The sequence below is a fragment of the Sapajus apella genome, unplaced genomic scaffold (genome assembly GCF_009761245.1).
Source record: "Sapajus apella isolate SASKATOON/1434 unplaced genomic scaffold, GSC_monkey_1.0 scaffold37, whole genome shotgun sequence".
NCBI classification, from domain to species: Eukaryota; Metazoa; Chordata; class Mammalia; order Primates; family Cebidae; genus Sapajus; species Sapajus apella.
Genome location: NW_022436977.1, coordinates 16,002,368 through 16,023,546, shown reverse-complemented (window position 1 = coordinate 16,023,546; position 21,179 = coordinate 16,002,368). Strand labels below are relative to the sequence as shown.

At 37.5% G+C, this 21,179-nt stretch overlaps 1 protein-coding gene across 6 annotated transcripts in view; it reads left to right on the top strand.

Annotated features, from left to right (window-relative positions):
* GALK2 (galactokinase 2) overlaps window positions 1–21,179 on the top strand; it is a 108,916-nt gene that overhangs the window by 30,863 nt on the left and 56,874 nt on the right. For all 6 annotated transcript variants that reach the window (XM_032297808.1, XM_032297810.1, XM_032297809.1 and 3 more), the window contains exons 4-5: window positions 3,471–3,561; window positions 6,758–6,904. In XM_032297808.1, the coding sequence (XP_032153699.1) occupies window positions 3,471–3,561; window positions 6,758–6,904 (238 nt within the window). The remainder of the gene's footprint in view (window positions 1–3,470; window positions 3,562–6,757; window positions 6,905–21,179) is intronic.

Here is a 21,179-nt window from a genome sequence, read left to right as displayed (position 1 = left end):
ATTGGATTATCATAAGGAGCATGCAAGCTAGATCCCTCCCATATGCAGTCCACAATAAGGTTCATGCTTCTATGAGGGTCTAATGCCGCTGCCGATCTGTCAGGAGACAGAGCTCAGGTGATAATAATGCTCATTCTCCCACTGCTCACCTTTGGCTGTGTGGCCCAGTTCCAAACAGGCCATGGACCAGTAACAGGGACTGGGGAACCCTGCACTACACAACCAGTCCAAGAATGGTATGGCCTGTTTGCAGGCCATGGCATCTGCCTGAGGGAGCCCTGCAGCCCAGAAGAACTAATAAAGAAAACACAGGATCAGTGCCAGTGATCAGAGGGGGCTTCCTCAAAGCTGCCGAACAGATCTAGTGAGAGTCATCTGTCTCCCCCTGCCTCACCACAAAGCACTACTGCAAATGCACTGAAATACAAAAAAGCTGTGCAGCTGATTCAGAGCCTGTCTGCTGGCCATCACTCTTATACATCATTTACTGGATTACAGCCCAAATTACAACACCAAAAATAATCTTCCAATATACATCATTTGTGAAACCAGGGGCAAGAATCCAGCCACAAGTAAAGATCCTTTACAGAGCCTTGGCCCTCTGAAAGCAACCAGAAATGAAACCAATTGACTATTCTCAATTTACACCACAGTTAAAAGAACACCACTTCTCTCAGATGAGAATCAGTGAAAAAACTCTGGCAATTCAAAAAGTGAGAGTGATTCTTTTCTTCCAAACAAGCCCCATGCAAGTCTGAAATCCAGTAGGGCAGTCATTAAACCTCAATGTTCCAAAATGATCTTTGACTCTATTTCTCACATCTAGGTCATGCTGATGCAAGAGGTGAGCTCCCACGGCCTTGGGCAGCTCCACCCCTGTGCCTTTGCAGGGTACAGTTCCCCTCCTGGCTGCTTACACAGGCTGGTGTTGAGTGTCTATGGCTTTTCTAGGCACACAATGCAAGCTGTCCGTGGCTCTACCATTCTGGATCTGGATGATGGTGGCTTTCTTCTCACAGCTCCACTAGGCAGTGCCTCTGTGGGGACTCTGAGTCGGGGCTCCAACCCCACATTTCCCTTCCACATTGCTCTAGCAGAGGTTCTCCATGAGGGCCCACCCCTGCAGCAAACTTCTGCCTGGACAGCCATGCATTTCCATTGATCCTCTGAAATCTAGGCAGAGGTTTCTAAACCTCAATTCTTTGCTTTTGTGCACCCACAGGCCCATGTGTAAGCTGCCAAGGCTTGGGGCTTGCACCCTTTGAAGCCATAACCTGAGCTGTTTGTTGGCCCCTTTTAGCCACAGCTAGAGCTTGAGCAGCTGAGATACAAGGCACCATGTCCCAAGGCTGCATAGAGCAGGAGGCCTCTGGGCCTGGCCCAGAAAATCATTTTTTTTTCTCATAGGCCTCCAGGGCTGTGATGGGAGGGGCTGCTGCAAAGGTCTCTGACATGCCCTGGATACATTTTCCCCATTGTCTTAGTGATTAGCATTTGGTTTCTCATCACTTTTGCAAATATCTGCAGCCAGCTTGAATTTCTTTCCAGAAAATAAGGTTTTATTCTCTAATAAATTATCAGGCTGCAAATCTTTCAAACTTTTATGCTGTTTCCTCTTCAATACTTCACTGCTTAGAAATTTCTTCCAACAGATACCCCAAATCATCTCTTTCAAGTTCAAAGTTCCATAGATCTCTAGGGCAGGGCAAAATGCCACCAGTCTCTTTGCATAGCAAGAGTGACCTTTACTTCAGTTCCCAAAAATTCCTCATCTCCATCTGAGACCACCTCAGTCTGAATTTTATTATCTATATCATTATCAGCATTTTGGTCAAAGCCATTCAACAAGTCTTTAGGAAGTTTCAAACTTTCCCACATCTTACTGTCTTCTCAGCCCTCCAATTCTCTAGGAAGTTCCAAACTTTCCCACATTTTTCTATCTTCTTTTGAGCCTTCCAAACTGTTCCAACCTCTGCCTGTTACCCAGTTCCAAATTCACTTCCATATTTTCAGGTATCTTTACAGCAGCACGCCACTATCTGGTACCAATTTACTGTATTAGTTTGTTCTCATGCCTGAGCCTGGGTAATTTATAAAGGAAAGAAATTTAATTGACTCACAGTTCCATATGACTGAAGAGGCCTCACAATTTTGGCAGAAGGCAAATGAGGAGCAAAGTCACTTCATACATGGTGGCAGGCAAAGAGAGCATGTGCAGGGGAACTCTCCTTTGTAAACCATCAGATCTCATGAGACTTACTGATCATCATGACAACAGCACAGGAAAGACACACACCCATGATTTAGTTACCTCCCATCGGGTCCCTTCCACGACATATGGGAATTATGGCAGCTACAATTCAAGATGAGATTTGGGTCAGGACACAGCCAAACCATATCAGATACTATTTATTTATTTATTTATTTATGAGATGGAATCTCACTCTGTCACCTAGGTTGGAGTGCAGTGGTGCAATCTTGCCTCACTACAACCTCTGCCTCCTGGGTTCAAAATATTCTTTTTCCTCAGCCTCCTGAATAGCTGGAACTACAGGTGTGCACCACCACACCTAGCTAATTTTTGTATTTTTTGTAGAGATGGGGTTTCACCATTTTGGCCAGGCTGGTCTTAAACTCCTGATGTTATGATCCACCTGCCTCAGCCTCCCAAGGTGCTGGGATTAGGGCATGAGCCACCACACCTGGCCCAGATACTATTTTTTTTTCATTGCAGTTGGTAAGTGTCTGCCTGGGAAATACCATAAATCTCTTGCTTCTCATCACATTTTTACTCTCTAAGTTTAGCATCCATTGATGATTCTTTCCTGAAACAAATTATCAAAAAGTTTACCACGTAGTGATTTTTCTATTTACATCATTTCTTCTATGTCTCTTAGTTGGCACTTTACCATAATAAAGAGTTTGTCTTTCCTCTTAATTTAGCTTTGTATTCATTTGTTAACTTACATTAGTATAGACTTATGGAATCTTATTTTGTTCAATTGATTATGCATCAGAATCATTATTTTTTTTTGTTCTTTTTTTTTTCTTAAATTGTGCAAATGGTAAAATTGGATGGGTGGCAGAGATGGCGTTGAATACTCCTGTTTCAGTTTGGGGGTGTGCCAACCAGCAGGCCCAGAGGATAAGCATTCATGTGGTTTACACCAGTTTAACAAGGACCAACATGAAAGACAAAAAGTTGTAGATTACTCTAAAATATATTGTTTCCTCTCTGTTTCAGGAAACAAAAAGAGTCAGTTGGAGGTAGTTTAGTCATTAAGGCCACTACAACTTCCTCTCTTAACTCTTAGCAGCTGGAGATGTTTTGCTGCAGACACACAGTTTGAACATAAAAGGGAAAGGAGAGTCAGTATCAGTGTGTTGGCACAAGATGGCAGCAGTCAGCCACTGATTTTGCAGCTCAAGGCCTACAGATTTTAAATTAATGGTGTCTTTTATCTTTGCAGGGACTTCAGTACTAGTGCTACTAACATTCAGATTGATAAAACCAAGCCTTTGTGGCACAACTATTTCTTATGTGGACTTAAAGGAATTCAGGTAAATTGGCTCATAAGGCACTTACTACCAGTTGAGATTACCATGTGTGTTCTGTCAAATTTATTTTATCACCACATCTTTTTCATCTCCTTACAGTACTAACTGATGCTTCTGTTTTATTTTACTAATTTGTGTTTCAGAGAGTGGGGAAGATATGACTGTTTTTGGGTAGTGTTCACAGGGTGCAGTAGTGGTTATATAGCTGGCTCTGCATAAATAGGTGCATGTGACAAACATCTGTCTGGTTTAAAAATCTTTGTTTTAACATACCTTTGAGCATATGTTTTAGTACTATTATTGACATTTATACTTCTGACGTGTAGGGGTATACTATAATAAGATTTAGAGTCAGCCAGGTTTGAATCTGGACTCTTCCCAGCTATGGTAAATTTAACCTTTGAAGTCTCAGATTTATCTGTAAAATGATGTCATTGCTATCCTGACAAAGAGTTGTTAAAAGAATTACATAAGGTTTGATGGTAGCCATTTGATAAATGGTAGCTAGTATTGTTATTGCTACCTCAGATGGGATTAAAAAAAGACATAATGAAATATTAGTATAAGTGTTTTCCTAACATTGAATAATTACTTCGAAAATCTGTAATGTTGCGTACAAGAACAAGAAAATAAAATGTTTCCATTCCCTTTCATAATTGAAAAAGTATGAAGGACCAAAAGAAAATTGAGATTTGCTGTTTTTAGAGCCACTTTTATATTGCAATAATTACTCTAGATGTAGTGACTTGTATAGAATCATAGGTGGAATAATAAGAAGTAGATTTTTCCTTTGTGAACTAAAAGTAAACAAACAAATTGACTTGTGTTTTAGAAAGCTTGTGTTCCTTACTGCCTGGCAGTCCTATCTGAAACTTTGTATTGAGCAGCCAGGATTTAGTGGCACATCCATTACAGAAATATATCAAATTTATTTCTAATGTGTAGTCATGTACTCTAACAGTGGTGGTTTTTGTTCTTAGAGTTAATGAATTCATTTCTTTCTTTTTTGTTTTCCTTCCTGTCAGACACATAGTAATAACTTACAGGAAAAGTTATTGGCAGATTTTAAATCTTCAGATAATCTGGCTTATCATGTGTCTTAGCGTGAATTACATTATTTGGAAGCATTTGCCTAGCAAATGCAATTTTGATCTTCCTTGTAACAACATGCCTTTTTGCAGCATATGGGTAAAGTAGCCTATATAATGCATGTTGCTTTGTGTTATTTTTCAGCATTTCAGGTTGTAAAGCCTTCCTGTTTGGTTTGACAACTTATGTGCAAAACCAAACTTATACAATGAACTTTTGGCAGAAAAATAATTTAAATGTTAGCCTATTTAGAAAGCTTCAAATTCAAATACTAGAAAGTTTCAGAGGATAATTTGTTTATATTAAATTGAATATGTTATCCTTTTGGGATAGAGCTATTAGAGAATTTGGCATATACCCATTTGCATCTTGAATTTGTTATACCTTTTCATTTAAACATTGCATGATAAGTTCTTAAGTATGATTTCCATTCAAGACACTCCGTGGATCAGTTTATAGTTAAATATATACTATTCTTCAAGTTTTTTTGTTTTTTTTTTTTAAACAAGCTGTCTGATATTCTATATGAAAGGGCATTGGCAACAGTAGAGTTTCAGTTTATAATCTGTTCGTATTTCTGGAAAGAAATTTTTAGATGACTTGAAATCAGGAACAGAAGTATACCCAACTAAATATCTTCTTATTGTAGTGCTAGAGTTTTGCCAGCTAGAAAAGACAGATAAAAAATTAAGCAAAAAAGTCTTTTATCTGTGGAATTTTGTTGTTATTTTAGTTATTCTAGCTAGTTTACTGAAATTCTCCCTTCTATAATATGTATGATGAAATGCATAATTAGGTAATAGTATTTCATACTTTGGCCTTCAGTCATTTGAGAAATTTGCAAAGACTCTGGTACTTTTTCTTGAGAAGGAGGTATATTTGAATTTATTTTTAAACTTAAACCACAAAGGATATGATATGATATCATCCAAAATGTCCTAGTGTTAGATATTCATGTAAGTATACTAGAGCTTTCCATATTTAAATCAGAATCTGATTATTTCTTTGGGCTTTCCTTTTTGTAGAGATAGTGTTTCCTTGACTTGTTTAAGGTCTGCATTTTTATTTGTGGCCGAATTCTAATTTGACTATCTTTAAAGCTACCTTATGGCTAAATGTATCTATAAACTGTAGTAAAAATCTGGATTTTCTCATATAGCTGGCCTATTAAATCACAATGATGGCTTGCTGGCTCAGGTTTCTAACTGCAGTGGAGAAGTTTTCAAACAAGAATCAGAGACCTGGGCCCTATTCTCATCTCTTTATGTGTCATCTTGGGAAAGTTCCTTAATCTCTTGGTGCCTAGGTTTTTTCATAAATGAAACGTAACCGAGAAAGTTTGGAACTCTTTTTTTTTTTTCAGAGAACCTTCTGAAGTAAGGCAGTCCATAGAAACAAGTCACTGTTTGGGCACTGGACTCTTATAATAACAGAATGCTGGAGATGTGCTGCACAGAGATTTAACTTACCTCACAGATAATTGTAAATTTCTTCCGGCCGGGCACGGTGGCTCATGCCTGTAATCCCAGCACTTTGGGAGGCCGAGGCGGGTGGATCACGAGGTCAAGAGATCGAGACCATCCTGGTCAACATGGTGAAACCCCGTCTCTACTAAAAATACAAAAAATTAGCTGGGCTTGGTGGTGCGTGCCTGTAATCCCAGCTACTCAGGAGGCTGAGGCAGGAGAATTGCCTGAACCCAGGAGGCGGAGGTTGCAGTGTGCCAAGATCGTGGCATTGCACTCCAGCCTGGGTAACAAGAGCGAAACTCCGTCTCAAAAAAAAAAAAAAAAAAATTTCTTGTCTTGCTACTTGACAAGTTGAATTATAATTGTTTCATATTTTTTCCATATTTATTCAAATCAATTAATACTCAATAAAAAGAACTTTCAAGGCAAGAAAATTACAGGCATTTAAAGTAATTACCCTGTAGCCAAGCATCATTCAATAAAATGTCATGTATACTCTCAACTAAATTGAATTACACAAGTAGTTTCTATAAATATTGTAAGTCTATTGATAGACTTTTGTTCGATGGGGAATGAAAGGTTTCACTACCTCCTTGAATTCAGTACTGAATTACTGTTGCTGTTTTTCCTTATATTCTTAGGAACACTTTGGTCTTAGTAACCTGACTGGAATGAACTGCCTGGTAGATGGAAATATCCCACCACGTTCTGGTCTCTCCAGCTCCAGTGCTCTGGTCTGTTGTGCTGGCTTGGTGACACTCACAGTGCTGGGAATGAATCTAACCAAGGTAACTACCTTTGATTGGAAACCTCTCCTTCTAAAATCATTAGCATCCAAATCTCAAAATCAGAATGCCTTCCTTGATTGAAAAACTTTGTCTTCCCTAAAAGGACTGCACATGTGGACAAGCACTGTAACTTAACAAGTGATAAATCACTATAAAGTAGCTTATACCCTCCTAACAGTGAGTGAATAGATCTGTGAATAATTGTACAAAAATACTTTGTTTTAAATATGGGATTTGAATGCATGGATATTGTTTTAGATCACCTCATTAACAAGTTAAATTTAGGGCAAGGGATTCTTCCCCTCATGGCTGAGCCTGCTTATTTTCACCCAAAACCTTAAATTAAAAATTTGACAAGTAGTGGGTAACAAGGTTAAAGACCAGGTAATAAAGGAACTAAGTAGCATATCTGTTTATGCCAGCAGATTAGTCACTGAAATAAACTTTAAAATACTGCATTACAAAGAGGAAATGCTTATTTAAAGGAAATATAAATCCTACAAGAGGTCAGAAAGCCTCAACTTTATAAGTTCACATAAATCTCTGACTGCAGTTTACAGCAGGTGTGCTCAGCTTTAATTAATGCTTTGGCATTCTGGTTCAAATAAAATGTTATCGTAGGTTCTTTTTACCCCACGTACATACATTACCAGGTTTACAGATGGTTTGATCAGATCAAGAGAAAGTCAGCCACATGCTTAGTCTCTTTGAAGGATGTTTAAACTTTCAGTTTGAAAATTTTATATATAGGAAAAAAGGCGGAAATGAAAGAGAAAGCAAAGGTTCAGACAGAATTCTTTTTAGCTGTCCTGTCTAAGTGTACATTAATTAGCCCTTAGTAAGCAATGGCTTGCAGTGCGGGAAAGAGGGCTTATATATTATTATTTTTTGGGAAGAGAAAAAGCAAGGGACAGAAAATCCATATGTAAAATGTGTTTCCCCGGTACAACTATGTATCTGATTGGTTTATTAATTTGTTCATCATTCAAACATTATTTATTTAGTGGCTATTTTGTGCCCCATAATGTTCAAGACATTGGAAATATAATAGGTATAGTCTCAATTTGCGCTATGCTTATAATCTAAAAGAGAAAAAGAGACAAGTAAATAGGCAACTGCAATAGAGTATATAGTAAGTGGATAAGTAGTTTGCTATGGGACCAGATATAACCCAGATTTAGAGAGCATAGGGCATCTAAATGGAGACATCAAGGATTAAAGGAGTTGTAGATATTGATGATGTAACACTGATAACATCAGATAATCATGTATCAGGTGGAGGGAACATCATGTGGAAATATCCAGAGTAAAAGCAATCATGGCTTGTTGGAGTAACTAAAAATGTCTCAGTATGGCTGAAGCATACAGCAATTTGGATAACATGGCAGGGGATCAGATGGATGTTTTTAAACTTTGTTGAGGAATTTAGGCATCATCTTCATAGCAGTGGGAAACCATTGCAGGGTTTTAGGAAGAGGGTAATGTGATCCTACCTGTATTTTAGAAAGATCTCCCTGGCTGTATTACAAAGTCTGCATTTCAGGGTTTTAGCAGTAGGGAGATGATTTGGTCTAGGGAAGTGGCAATGAGAATGGTTAGAATTAGATAGATTCAAGATCTCAGAATCAGTAGTCATTGATTGGACATGGGAATAGGGAACAGCAAAGAGTCAAAGATTATATCAGTGTCTGGCTTGATATGATTCACTGGAATAAGAGATATGGGGGAAAATAAGTTTGAGTGGAAACTGAAATGTTGAGTGTGAGGAATCTATGAGCATATTGATGGAGTTATTTAGTTATTTAGTTTGGAAAAAAAATATGAAGGCCTGGAGGAGATCTGGATTTGAGATGGTGCATTTGAGAATCATTAGTTTTTCATCGTTTTTGAAGTCATAAGAGTGGATGAAGATGCTTGGCAGTGGAATATAGGTGGAAAGATAAGGAAAACTAGGACAGAGCCCTAAGAAGCATGAATATTTGAAGAATGGGCAGAGGAAGAGATGTCTACTGAAGGGACTGAGTAGTAGTCCAGTAGGTAGGAGAAAAGCCAGAAAGGTGAGGCAACATCAAAGACAAGGAAGATAATGTTTCATGAAAGGGGTGGTGGTGTTTTCAAATGCTCTGAGAGGTTACCGCAAGTTCTGAGAAGTATCTGTTGAATATCACAACAAAGAAGTACAAAACTTTGGAAAGGGCAGTTTTAGATGGAAATGGGTTGAAGGGTCTATAAGAAGTAAGAAAGTGGTATAAGTTCAATGGCTACAAAAAGTCTGGAGAGGCATGGAAAAAGAGAATTTGGTATCTAGAGAAGGGTATGAAGTCAAGGAATTCATTTCACTTTTAATGGGAGGATTGGTGAAACTTAGTTTTTCTAATTTTTTTTTTTGGTGTTTTGATAATATACATATCCAAGAAATAGGAAGGAAAGAAGATAAAGAAAAAGAAAGAAGATAAAGAAAAGAAAATAATTCCAAAGAAAAAGAACCTTTGGAATTAATTCTGAGTGTCTGTTTTCAAAGTCAGAAATAGCAAATACATTTTTATCAGAACTATCTTACTGCAGTGCCTAAGCAAAAAGGGAACAATATCCTGGTTTTCTCAGCTAGTCTAAGATGTACTAACAATATTTATATTTTCTAAGGGCTGAGTGTAATTATTTGGAGAGTTTCTTTTTTCTGGAGTCAGAATCTTGAATGAAAGGAAGTCTGTAATTTGTTCAATCTTTAATGTAAATGCCATGTGATTTTACTCTTGTAAAAATCATAGACTATAAGAACTCAAGGGACTTTAGAGATGAGCTAGTTCAAAATCCTCCTTTACTGATGTATTAGTTTACCATAGGAAACAAATGACATGTTTGGTATAACTGAAGAGAGTTTAATAAAGAGACTTTTACAGAGGTGTGGGTAAGGTCAAGGGAACCAACTGGGAAATGTTCTCTTGTTAAGCTGGAAGCCATTATACTTTAGGAGCTGTGGATATAGAGTAATGTTGCCAGAAATGCACCAAGGCAGAGAAAGAATGACACAGGTGAAAATGGCAATGGTGGTGGGAATGGTTGAGGGGAACTGTCCATAGAGGTCAGCCTCCTGTTGTAGGGGAAGTGTGAGAATAGAGGGACAGAGGGACAACCAAAAATAACCAGCCTATTTCATAAGGACACTAAGTCCCACAACAGATTGGTGACTAAAGCCTTTCCTGTTAGTCTACATTCAGTAAATCCCATTCATTTGCAGGCAACAGTTACTGCAGATGGGATATGATAAGTAGATGTGGAACTCATTAATTCATTAATGAACTAAATGTTGCATGTCTGAAACCAGAAAACAATATGGCTAATCACCCAGAGAATCTGGAAGCCAGAAATTATGAATCAGAATGGTACTAGTCAAAGAGAGTATGATGTGGTAACGATCTATGAAAAAGGAAAGTCTAGAGACTTCTGATTTCAAGGTATCAGAATAAGACTTATCTACTCTTTTTTCTGTGTCCCTAACATAATCTTCTTTGCTCAAAAATTATCTCCAAACAACAGGGAAAATAAGAAAAGGAAGCACAAGATTTATCTTTGGTAAACCAAGGAGACATAAATAACCATAAACCACAAAATGCAAAGATGGAAAGTGGATAGAGGAATGGTACATGACTTAGCAGAATGGAGAAAGGTCAGAGCCAAGTGCCTGCGGAGGAAGTTGTAGATGAAAAGGCAGCTGACTCATCCCACAGCTCTCTGGCAAGGCTTAGAAAGAAAGCAGGGTAATATGGTAGGTGGGGGTTTTTCTGAAAGCCTTTATGAGGACCATTTAGACCCTAAAAGCCATCTCTTCACCTGGGACCACTTCCCCCTACCTTTGCAGGAGTCTCTGGAGAAACAACCAGAGATCATTTTTTTCTTCGGGACATTGAGCACTGAGAAAGGCAGGATGAGAAATAGACTTGGAAACCGAGAGATTAGAGGACATTCTGTATCTGAACAGTGAAATTCTTAGCTCCCTTCTTCTAGTCATTACCAGCACACTGGTAACCTCACCACCCTACACACCAGCAGGAATGCTGGAGGATCCTTCTTAGAGGAAACTGAACCATCCCAGAGATGGTTCATACAGATAATGACATTTGGTGACCCCCTTCTTCAGCTTCTGTGTGACCCTATTAGAAGCCCATTTACAAAGCTTCTAAACAGCTTTTTAGTGGCTCACTCTTAAATATGATAAGGCATCAAAGGACAGTAAGATTTTGGAAGAAAACCTCCAAAATGAACCAAACAAACAGAAAAACAGAGAAAACAGGAATCTAGAGGAAACAGAGACCATGCTGAGAGCAGAAGAATGCTTCAAAGAAGACATGATGTCCTCAGAGAGATAAAAGAAAAAGTTACATCCTTGAAAAACAATAGAGTGTTATTTTTTGAAAAGGAACAAACAATAAATAGAGCTTTTGCACATTAAAAATATGACAGTGGCCAGGCACAGTAGCTCATGCCTGTAATTTCAGCACTTTGGGAGGCCAAGGCAGGCTGATCACGAGGTCAGGAGTTTGAGACCAGCCTGACCAACATGGTGAAAACCCATCTCTACTAAAAATACAAAAATTAGCTGGGCATAGGGACACGTGTGTAATCCCAGCTACTTGGGAGGCTGAGGCAAGAGAATCACTTGAACCCAGGAGGCAGAGGTTATAGTGAGCCATGATAGTGCCACTGTACTCCAGCCTGGGCAACAGAGTGAGATACTCCATCTCAAAAAAAAAAAAAAAAAAATGATAGCAAGACAAAATTTAGTAAAAAGATTGGAAGCAGCTGGGTATGGTGGCTCATACCGGCAATCCCAGCATTTTGGGAGGCTGAGGCAGGAGAATTGCTTGAGCCCAGGAGTTCAAGACTAGCCTGGGCAACACAGCGAAACCTTTTCTCAAAAAAAAAAAAAAAAAAAAGAAAAGATTGGAAGAATTCTCTGATACAGTAGGGAATAAAAGGGCTGGACAATAAGAGAGAAAAATATGAAAATTTATGGATCAATTCCAGAAATCCAAATCTAACTAGTAAGGAAAAACAGAGAAAACAGTTATTAGACAATTATTATTATTATTAAAAATAGAGATGGGGCCTCTCTATGTTGCCCAGGCTGGTCTCAAACGCCTGACTCAAGTGATCCTCCCTCATTGGCCTCTCAAAACTCTGGGATTATAGGTGTGAGCCACTGTGTCTGTCCAGAAGATCATTATTTTTTAAATAATATTTCTCCAAGGTGAAAATGTGAATTCTGATTGGAAGGGCTCACTGGGTATTTGGTATAATAAATGTAAAAGGCCAAACTAAAGGTTATTATCTGGAAATTTTGAAACTTGAGTGTTAATAAAAGACACTAAAATCTAGTTGACAGAGCAAGAGAAAAGAAGGGAAAGAGATCATAATCAAAGGATCAGGAATGTAAACAAATTTCTCAAAAACAGTATTAGAAGATAGAAGGCAGTTGAGAAATGTCTCTAAAATATTAATGAATTTTAGTTTAGGATATCTGTTTAAGTGAATTAATTAAATATGAGGATATAGTAAAACATTTTCAACATGTAAAATCTAAAAGTCTGGAGGATGTAATCTGCCAAAACTAGAGAGTAAACCAAGAAAGAGGATGACATAAGAACCAGGAAATGAGAAATCTAATACAGGAGAGAGGAGTTGGGTATTTATAGAACCTAAGGGAAGTTCCAAAATAACACCCATTATATCCAGCAGCTTAGAAAACAGTACAGATTAAAATGAGGAGAGGGAGGGGAAAAATGGAACTCATAAATCTTATCAGTAAAAAAAAAAAAAAAAGCCAAAAAACTGGTAAATTTTATATGTTCAACCATGTAGAAAATGGATTCAGAGTTATTTCACAGAGCTGTTGTAGGATACGACAAAGCTTAGCTAGATATACAAATCTAAACAAATGAGGAAACAGGGCAGTTATTAAATACAGGAAAAACAAAAAAGTTTGTAACAGAAATGAAATCAATCATTTTTCAGTATTTGGCTCATAAGTGAACAACAGCCTCAGTAATTAACACACTGAATGTGAATTTAAACAAAATTTTTGGCATAAATTTATTGAGAAAGGTTGGGGAAGGTAAAGGAAAGGTAGATATAAGAAAGCTAAAATCCTCATTTACTGTAATAGGAAAGCAATAAATAAAGTTTAAAATGAAACAACAGGCAGTAACATTTTACTAACATCTGGAATTGGAAACCAGAGCAAAGTCAAGAGTATCTGCCTCTGTACACATTCCCCTGGGGATAGGATGTGAGGGTGAGCTAGGGATTGCTTTTGTTGTTATAAGCCTTTTATCTCTATTTAATCATTTAGATTATATGCATATATCTCTGCAGCAAAAGTAAAATAAAGGATAGAGAGAAGAAGTGACAAGAATGAAAAGTAAGTAGGGAGTGGATGACCTGTGTGACCACTTCTGGGGATAACTGGAAGATGAAGAGGCGGGAAGGGATTCAACGAGTCAAGACTAGAGATTGAGAACAGATGAGCTGCTAGAATGTGACCAAATCAATGGCCTAGGGAGAGGCCTGTTGATGGGTTTTGGGTGGAAGAATCCAAGAAAATACAGGTATCTTCCATTTAGTGGCAGTAGTCCATTCCAAAAAATCAGATGTTCTGCACAAAATTATTGAGCAGGGGCCTATTTTTTTTTATTATTTTAAATAGGAAAATGTATAATGCGTTATTCCTGAACTCAAAACCTCTAACTAATTTCCTGCAATGTTACAAAAATACAGTAAAACTTCCTTTATATGAGAAACACAAAAGTAGCAGGAAAAATGCTTAAACCAATTTTCTTGACCATTAAACAATTAATATGGTTGTTAGCAAGCAGTTACTTTATATAGTAATACCTGTATTTCTTCTGTGTTGACACCTGGTGTTTCAGTACTCTGCACACTATTTTGTTAACAATGTTGTGTTTAGGTTTTAGGGTGTAAATATCATTCTATTTTTTTTCCTACATAAACAGCTTTCAAAAAGTTGTTTTGAGAGATATGAACATTCTATGAAGTTTGGGTGTCAAAATCACCAAGAAAACGTTAGTTGCTGTGGTGTTCTGCAAGGTATGCCTGTATTTTGTCAGCATGGGATTTGGGCTGCTCTAGTGTCCAGTTTCTGTCTGTTCTTGGAGTTGTCTGTGGAGGCCTAGAAGAAAGGACCAAGTGCCTCTTAAGAACTGTAGCATAAAAACAGCTGGTCAACTTAGGAAACAGGTTGCAACTCTAAAAGCTAGCCTTGGGTAGCAAGATGTGTTAGATTAGCATTCTACCCACAAATTCCTTCGTCGGCTGGTGTGGGGTTGAGAGTAGATTTTGAATTCATGAGATGGGAGACTGAGCAGGTGATGTTCAGCAGACCCCCTTTGGAGGATCTGGGAGGTACAGTAGAGAAGAGGGTTGAGTCTAAAGAAGAGGAAACCCATATTATCTTGGTTGATGAGGACTGAAATAGCCAGCTGGGAATAGTAGGGTAAGGGAGAATTCTGTACATGGATATCTCTGGCATTTTGTCAAAAGCACAGTTCACATGATTGTGAATTACTCAGAATATGAGTTGGACACAAAACCTTCGAGAATTATAGTTCACTGAGGAAGCTGGGGAATCTCTTAGATGGCATCAAGAATCCTGTACTGGGAAGCCCAGAATACCATGTATATTACTGGATTTGTGAGGAGTGCTTTCAAAAGAAGAAGGCAATATAAACTTCCTATCCTACCACTTGAAAGCAATGATTCTGTGGCATTTGTTGAATACCTACTATATGTCGTGCATTGTTCTAGGCACTGGAAATACAACTGTGAATAAAACCATTGAAGTGTCCCTGCTTTCATGAAGTTTCCATACTGGTGGTGGGAGTGATGGTATGAGATAGATAATGAAGAGCTATACAAATAAATATATAATATCCGCTAGGCCATAGTTAAGGGAAATCTTGTATTTTATCTAGGTAGTTGGGAGAAGTTTTCTCCAAGGAGAGGACATTTGAAAAGAGACCTTAGGGAGTGAGCAGCTGAGAAAGAGAGGCAGAGGGAACAGCAAATGCAAAAGCCCTAGGTGAAAGTGAGTTTGCCATGTCCCAGGAATAAGGTCCCTGTGGTTGGGGTATGGGGTATGGTGAGAGAGGCAGGGAGAGGCAGGAGGTGAGCTGAGAGAGTTGGTCAAGGGCCATGGTGTGTAGCATTTTCTTTGGCTTTCATTCTAAGTGTAATGGAAACCTCTGGAGGGTTGTAAGCTGGGAATGCCCAGATGTGATTTACATGGATTAAGTTCTTTTACCTGGGCGTACCATACCATACCCCTGAGAGTGGCAAGGGAGAAAAAAGAAATGAACAAAAGAAAGAAAGAGAGAGAGAGAGAGGAAAGAAAGAAAAGAAAGAAAAAGAGAGAAGAAGGAAGGAAAGGAAAGAGGGGAGGGAGGGAGGGAGGGAAGAATAAAGGAAGAGAGGAAGGAAGGAAGGAAGGAAGGAAGGAAGGAAGGAAGGAAGGAAGGGAGGGAAAAATGGTCAATGCCCTTATGGAATAAATGCACACAGTGGATAGTAACAGAAGATTTATTAACCGACCATCTATCTCATATGAAGAGTAAGGTATTTTATATGTAAATGAGTAAAGAGGTTGAAATAGTGGCTTCTTGGCGAAGTTAAACAGGGAAAATTTCAAGTAATTAGTGAGTTTTAAGAAAATATTAAAGGAAGAAAAGGCTGGGAAACAAAGCACTGGGAGGGGCCCAAGGGCATTTCAGGCAGAGTGAACCCATAAGTGTATTTTAACAGTTCTCTGAGCCAGAATTATAAATATGTGTCAGCCAAGGCCTAGAAATTCTTATACAGCCTCATGAAATTTCTTTTAAAAACTTTTTTGACTACAGGGATGCTTAAGTCCCTGAACAGATTTACTTAACTTCATTTCAGGGGCAAATTAGTTATATAGACATGGGTTGATACTGTTTTCAGGGGAGTGTTTTTGAAGTTTGAAATCTGTACTGTACTGGAGACCTTTAAGATTCATAAGCAGAGTAAGTGGAATGTTCAAAGTTCTGTGCCAAATATGTCCACATTTTCACTTTCCTGAGTTTATAAGGGCTGTTTCCTTGAGAAAGTACAAGACTATACTTTTCTTCACATATAGCTGCATTTCAGTGAAATATTTGTTGGCCTTCAGAATAAGACCTTGTGCTTAAAAACTAAAGACGTGTCTATGTTATAAAATGAAAAGGACCTCACAATTATATAAACTATCATTTGAATGTTTTAAAATAGTTTGTTACATGGTATAAGAAAAACGAGAAACCAATATGCACTGTCACTAATTATTATGTTTAGAAGTCCACACAAGGACATTGTTTCAGTTTGCTTAGAATAACAAAACTTCATCAATATAATGCTTAAGGAAAATAGTAGCTTAAAACATTCCAGCCAGATGTTGAGTGCTAATGAACTGCGGCAGTATAACCTCTTAAAAAATGGTAAATCCAGAATACAATCTTTGAAAAGATTCTCTTAAGTGTTGAACATGGACCAAAGCCATGTGCTCACTGGTACAAAAACCAGGAAGCTTTAGTGTTAGCTCTGGGTGGCCTGCATTCAAATGTGTTTTAAGTTTTAAGTTAATAATGTAAATACAGAACCATTCACATAGTTTAGTCAATTAAAAGAGAACCTCTTTTTTAGGAGTAGGATTGCAGACTGAACCATTTATTTAATGATTTTGAGTAGTTTGGATTCACTTGGGTGATGTGACTAAGCTATTTGATTGCAGAGATTATTTGGGTCACTTCTGTTTTGTTTTGTTTTGTTTTCCATTTCCTTTTCTAGCTAAATACAGTTTACCTTCAGCATAAATGAAGGCAAAAAAGACTAATTGGGGAACAGTAGATTTGAGGAGTATGGGTCACTGTTTACAAGTGGTTTCAAATGAAACCACTGTTGCTACAAATTTGTATCTATGCCTGGTTGTGTTTTGAACTTTTGTTGTGATCTTTAAATTGTTAATACTCAGCCATTGTGTTTAAAGGGCTCAAAATTTTGACTTGCACCCCACAATAAGTATTATACAGTATTTAAACAATTAACTGGAACAATGCAAGTGATATTAAGTACTATACATATGGGCATAGCCTTTACCCACTGCATTAGTTGTGTGCATTGAAAAATCATTTGAACCCAGGAGGCGGAGGTCACAGTGAGCTGAGATCACGCCATTGCACTCCAGTCTGGGTTACAGAGTAAGACTTCATCTCAAAAAAAAAAATTTATATATATGTATACACACACACATACACACACACACACACACACAATTTTTCCCCTTGCTTTGCTTTTTCACTTTAAACCATAAATTTCGAATCATTCTATGTCAGCACATATGCATATACTGAATTCTCTTTAATGGCTACCTTGTTTTCTAATATATGGTCATACTATAATGCTCAATTATAGATTTTGGTGTGATGGCAATGTTTTAAAATTGGCCTGATTACTGGACATTTCAGTTGTTTTCAGGGTTTTGTATAACATCAGTTTTAATACTTAATAATATTTCTTTTTAAGGATATGCTATAATTTATTTAAGTAGACCTTTATGATGGAAATGTAAGTTGTTATCAAGTTTCCACTATTATAAAGAAGGCTCTGATGAATATTCTTGTAGACAATTATTTTCACACTTTTTCAGTTTTTTTTTTCCTTAGCATAAATCCCAGAACATAAATTATTGGGTTAAAAGATATAATAATTTTAGCTTTTGAAATACATTGCCCAATTGTCATCTGGACAGATTTTACCAGCAATGCAGCAACACTGCATGAGAGGATCTATCTCCCCCCTACTAAAGTTCTATCAATCTTTTAAATCTTTTTCAGTCTTAAAGATGTTGTCATGGCCATTTCTTTAATTATTAGGTAGTTTAAATATCTTTTCCATGTCTTTTATTGATCACTTGCATTTTTTGATTTGGCTTTATATCACCTCAGCTCATTTTCTCCTGGAGTATTTATCAATCATCTTATTACTTTAAAAGAACTCTTTATATGCTAACCATTAATCTATTATATGTTGCAATATTTATCCCTACTCAGACTAATTTTCTGTTTGACTTCTTTTAAACTAACAATTGTGAAGCAAAAGCTACTTTAGTTATATTTAATCACATATAGCATAGGATCATCGTATGCGCATTCAGTTTTATCTTCCTTGAGTTGAAAATACTCTACATGTAATCTCTCATTCCATTTTGAAGTACTTGGACACAGGGAGCCTAATAGACTCCTGGATTTTATTTGGGATTTCTCAGGGGTAAGCCACCTTCTCCATTAAATGGATCCCGGGGCTCTCTTGCCTACTGAATGTATGAGCTTTTGTCTTTGGAAGCTTACTCAGAGGAACCAAAACTGTGACTCATTTGTATTGTAAACAGGAACATTTTTTCTTTTCTTTTTTTTTTTTAATAGTGAAAGCAAGTTTATTAAGAAAGTGAGGGAATAAAAGAGTTGCTACTCCATAGAGCAGCCAGCAGGAACATCTTTTCTAATAGCATTTGTGTAGTAAGATATATACCTTCTAATCATGAATAATGTAACTTAGCATCTGTTTAGCACTTGGACAGCTTCAAAGAACCATACCATAATCCATATGGTAGGCCATTTAATTCTGTTAAGTAAGGTACAACTGCCAACTTCTTAGACCAGAGTCCTTCCTCTCAGAGACTTCCTGGAGCCTAGCTACAAGAGTGTTTACTTTGGACGCTAGACTTTATATCAAAGAGATGTGGTAGATTTCACTTTTATAGTATGTTAATATTGTCCCCATTTCACCTTTGGACCTTAAAACACCAAGCATCATCATCATCAACATCAATATCAACGACACAAAACTGTTGGGGGCACAGTCATTGGGTGGATAGGCTCAGGTTCATTCAGCCCTTTTGGATCTTGGGTCAGCCACTGGTATTGACAATAGGGATGAATTTGCAATCTTGAAGGACATATAAATTCATTAAAAATAAAAGAAGTGCAATTAGTCTGGCAAATTGTAAATAACCTTAAAACATTTCTCCCTAAAGAGAGATGATCGTATCACTTTCTTATGAGCATCTTTACAATGCATGACATAAAGGAGGCAAGTAATTGGATTGGATTGAATTAGTGAACAATCATCACTACCTTCATCTGTAAAACAGCCATTTTCCCCTAGTGTTAGTACTATATTTGGATGAATTAAAGAAAACCATGAAATTAATACTTTTCTCTAAAGAAAGCAGTATCTTCCTAGTAGGATGCATTTATTTTTCATATGAAAGGTGGAACTTAAAAACAAATCTGGTTTGAATTCTGGCTCTGTTACTCTCCAGTTTTATAATTAACGGGAAATCTTTTACTGTTTTTGGGTCTCAGTTTCCTCATTAGTAAGCTAAGAAAATTTATACAATAAATCTTTGAGATCCCTTTTAGCATTAAGATTCTGTGATCTCAAAGGTAAAGCAATTCTTAAGACTATAATTTTTGAAGAGTTGGATAACAATTAAACTTATGTTTATATCTAAATTTTCTAATGCATTTTTCAAGATTCTAGATGCTAGTGACAAGAAAATTGTAACTGGAAGCAAAACAAAAAAACACTGGACAGCTATAGCCACATTTTAACAAAATTGGAACACTCTGGATTTAGGTACTTGTTATAGTGTAATGATGTAACATGACTCTCCTAATATTGCTCATTAAGAGTTACATCCCTAGACAGATACCTACTGCCTTTCTTTTTATCTTGCTCACATTTATTTTGCTTAATAAACTTAATCAGGAATTTATTGGATAAAATAAACCTTATAATCTTAATGCCCACTAGGTGGAGATACTGGGACAAACACTTGAATTAACCACATGTATTTTTACTTCTGAGGCATGCTCTTAGTTTTAATAAAAATAAATGAATAATTTAAAAAAGATAAAGAAAAAGAACAAAAAAGGCTCAAAAAGGTCAATAAACTAACCTAAGCTAAGATTCAAAGCCAGAAAGACCTGGCTTCAAAGTCCACCAAGCCACCTTGTCATTCTGCTTCGGAAAACAGAGGCTGTGCCCAAAAATGATTCCTGGTGAGCCAACAGAGCACACAGCTCCATTGTTTTTGCATATCTGAACTGAAACTCCCTTTCATTAGAATGAACAATGAAGTTGACCATAAGTTCTAGGAAGCAGACATTTTTGTGATTCATCACAATGTTCCTCCATTTCTCTTCAGGTGAAAAAACTTGTACCTTGCTGGATGGTTTGGGGCTTGGAGGCTTTGCCATTATCCATCTCCAAACACAATTCCCAAATACTTTCCTCTCAAAGATCCCAATGTTCTTCATTGTTTCGCAACCCAGAGTGATCTCAATATAAGGCTAATATCTTGGTATGATTTCTATATTCCAATAAAGTAACACCAGCTAGCACAATGCCTCAGACACTTTTTAAAGCACTTTTGTGTTCTATCTAGTTTCAAATCCATGAGAGAGTTTCAAATCCATTTTACAATGAAGAAACTGAAGTATAGAGAGGTTAAGTAAACTGCCCAAGATCATTCCGCTAATAAGTGGCAAAGTCAGGATTTGAGCTGACATCTATGCTTCTAAGCACAATACTATATCTCTCAGGGAAGGGTTTCGGGAGTAGACCAGGAACCTAAAATTCAGGAGCCCCCAAAGCCTTCCCTGCATACTTATCTCTTACCAGCACAATTAACTGAATCCCTTTCATTGTTTAAATTCTTAAAAAAACACAGCGGGGGAGGGATTTGAGGGAATAATTAGCAAACACATACCAAAGTAACTACTATTGGGAAGAGGAGAAGAGGGGAGAAAAAACTTTCTTTAAAAAAAGTTGTTGGGGAAAGCTAACAGGAGGCAGGAGTCTGGCCAGCCTGATGGAATCAGACAACAATATGACCCAATTCACTGCTACTAAATACCAATGAGGCCTCCAATGCCTGTGGTAAAGGCTGGTGTCACTCCTTTGGCTGACAGAATACTTATTTTGGCTCTGGCCTTCTAAAAATGCTAAATAATGATAATAATGGATGGGCAGCAGGCTTACAATCTCTGTGGTTTGGCAAGCGTGTCCAGAAATTGCAGGTTCCTTCCCATGGACAGAGGATTCCCTGGGGGAAGGGTTCCTTATACTGTGTTTTGAGCAGAACAGTCCTGTCCCACCCTTGAGGTCCTAACTATTCCCTGGGGGAAGGGTTCCTTATACTGTG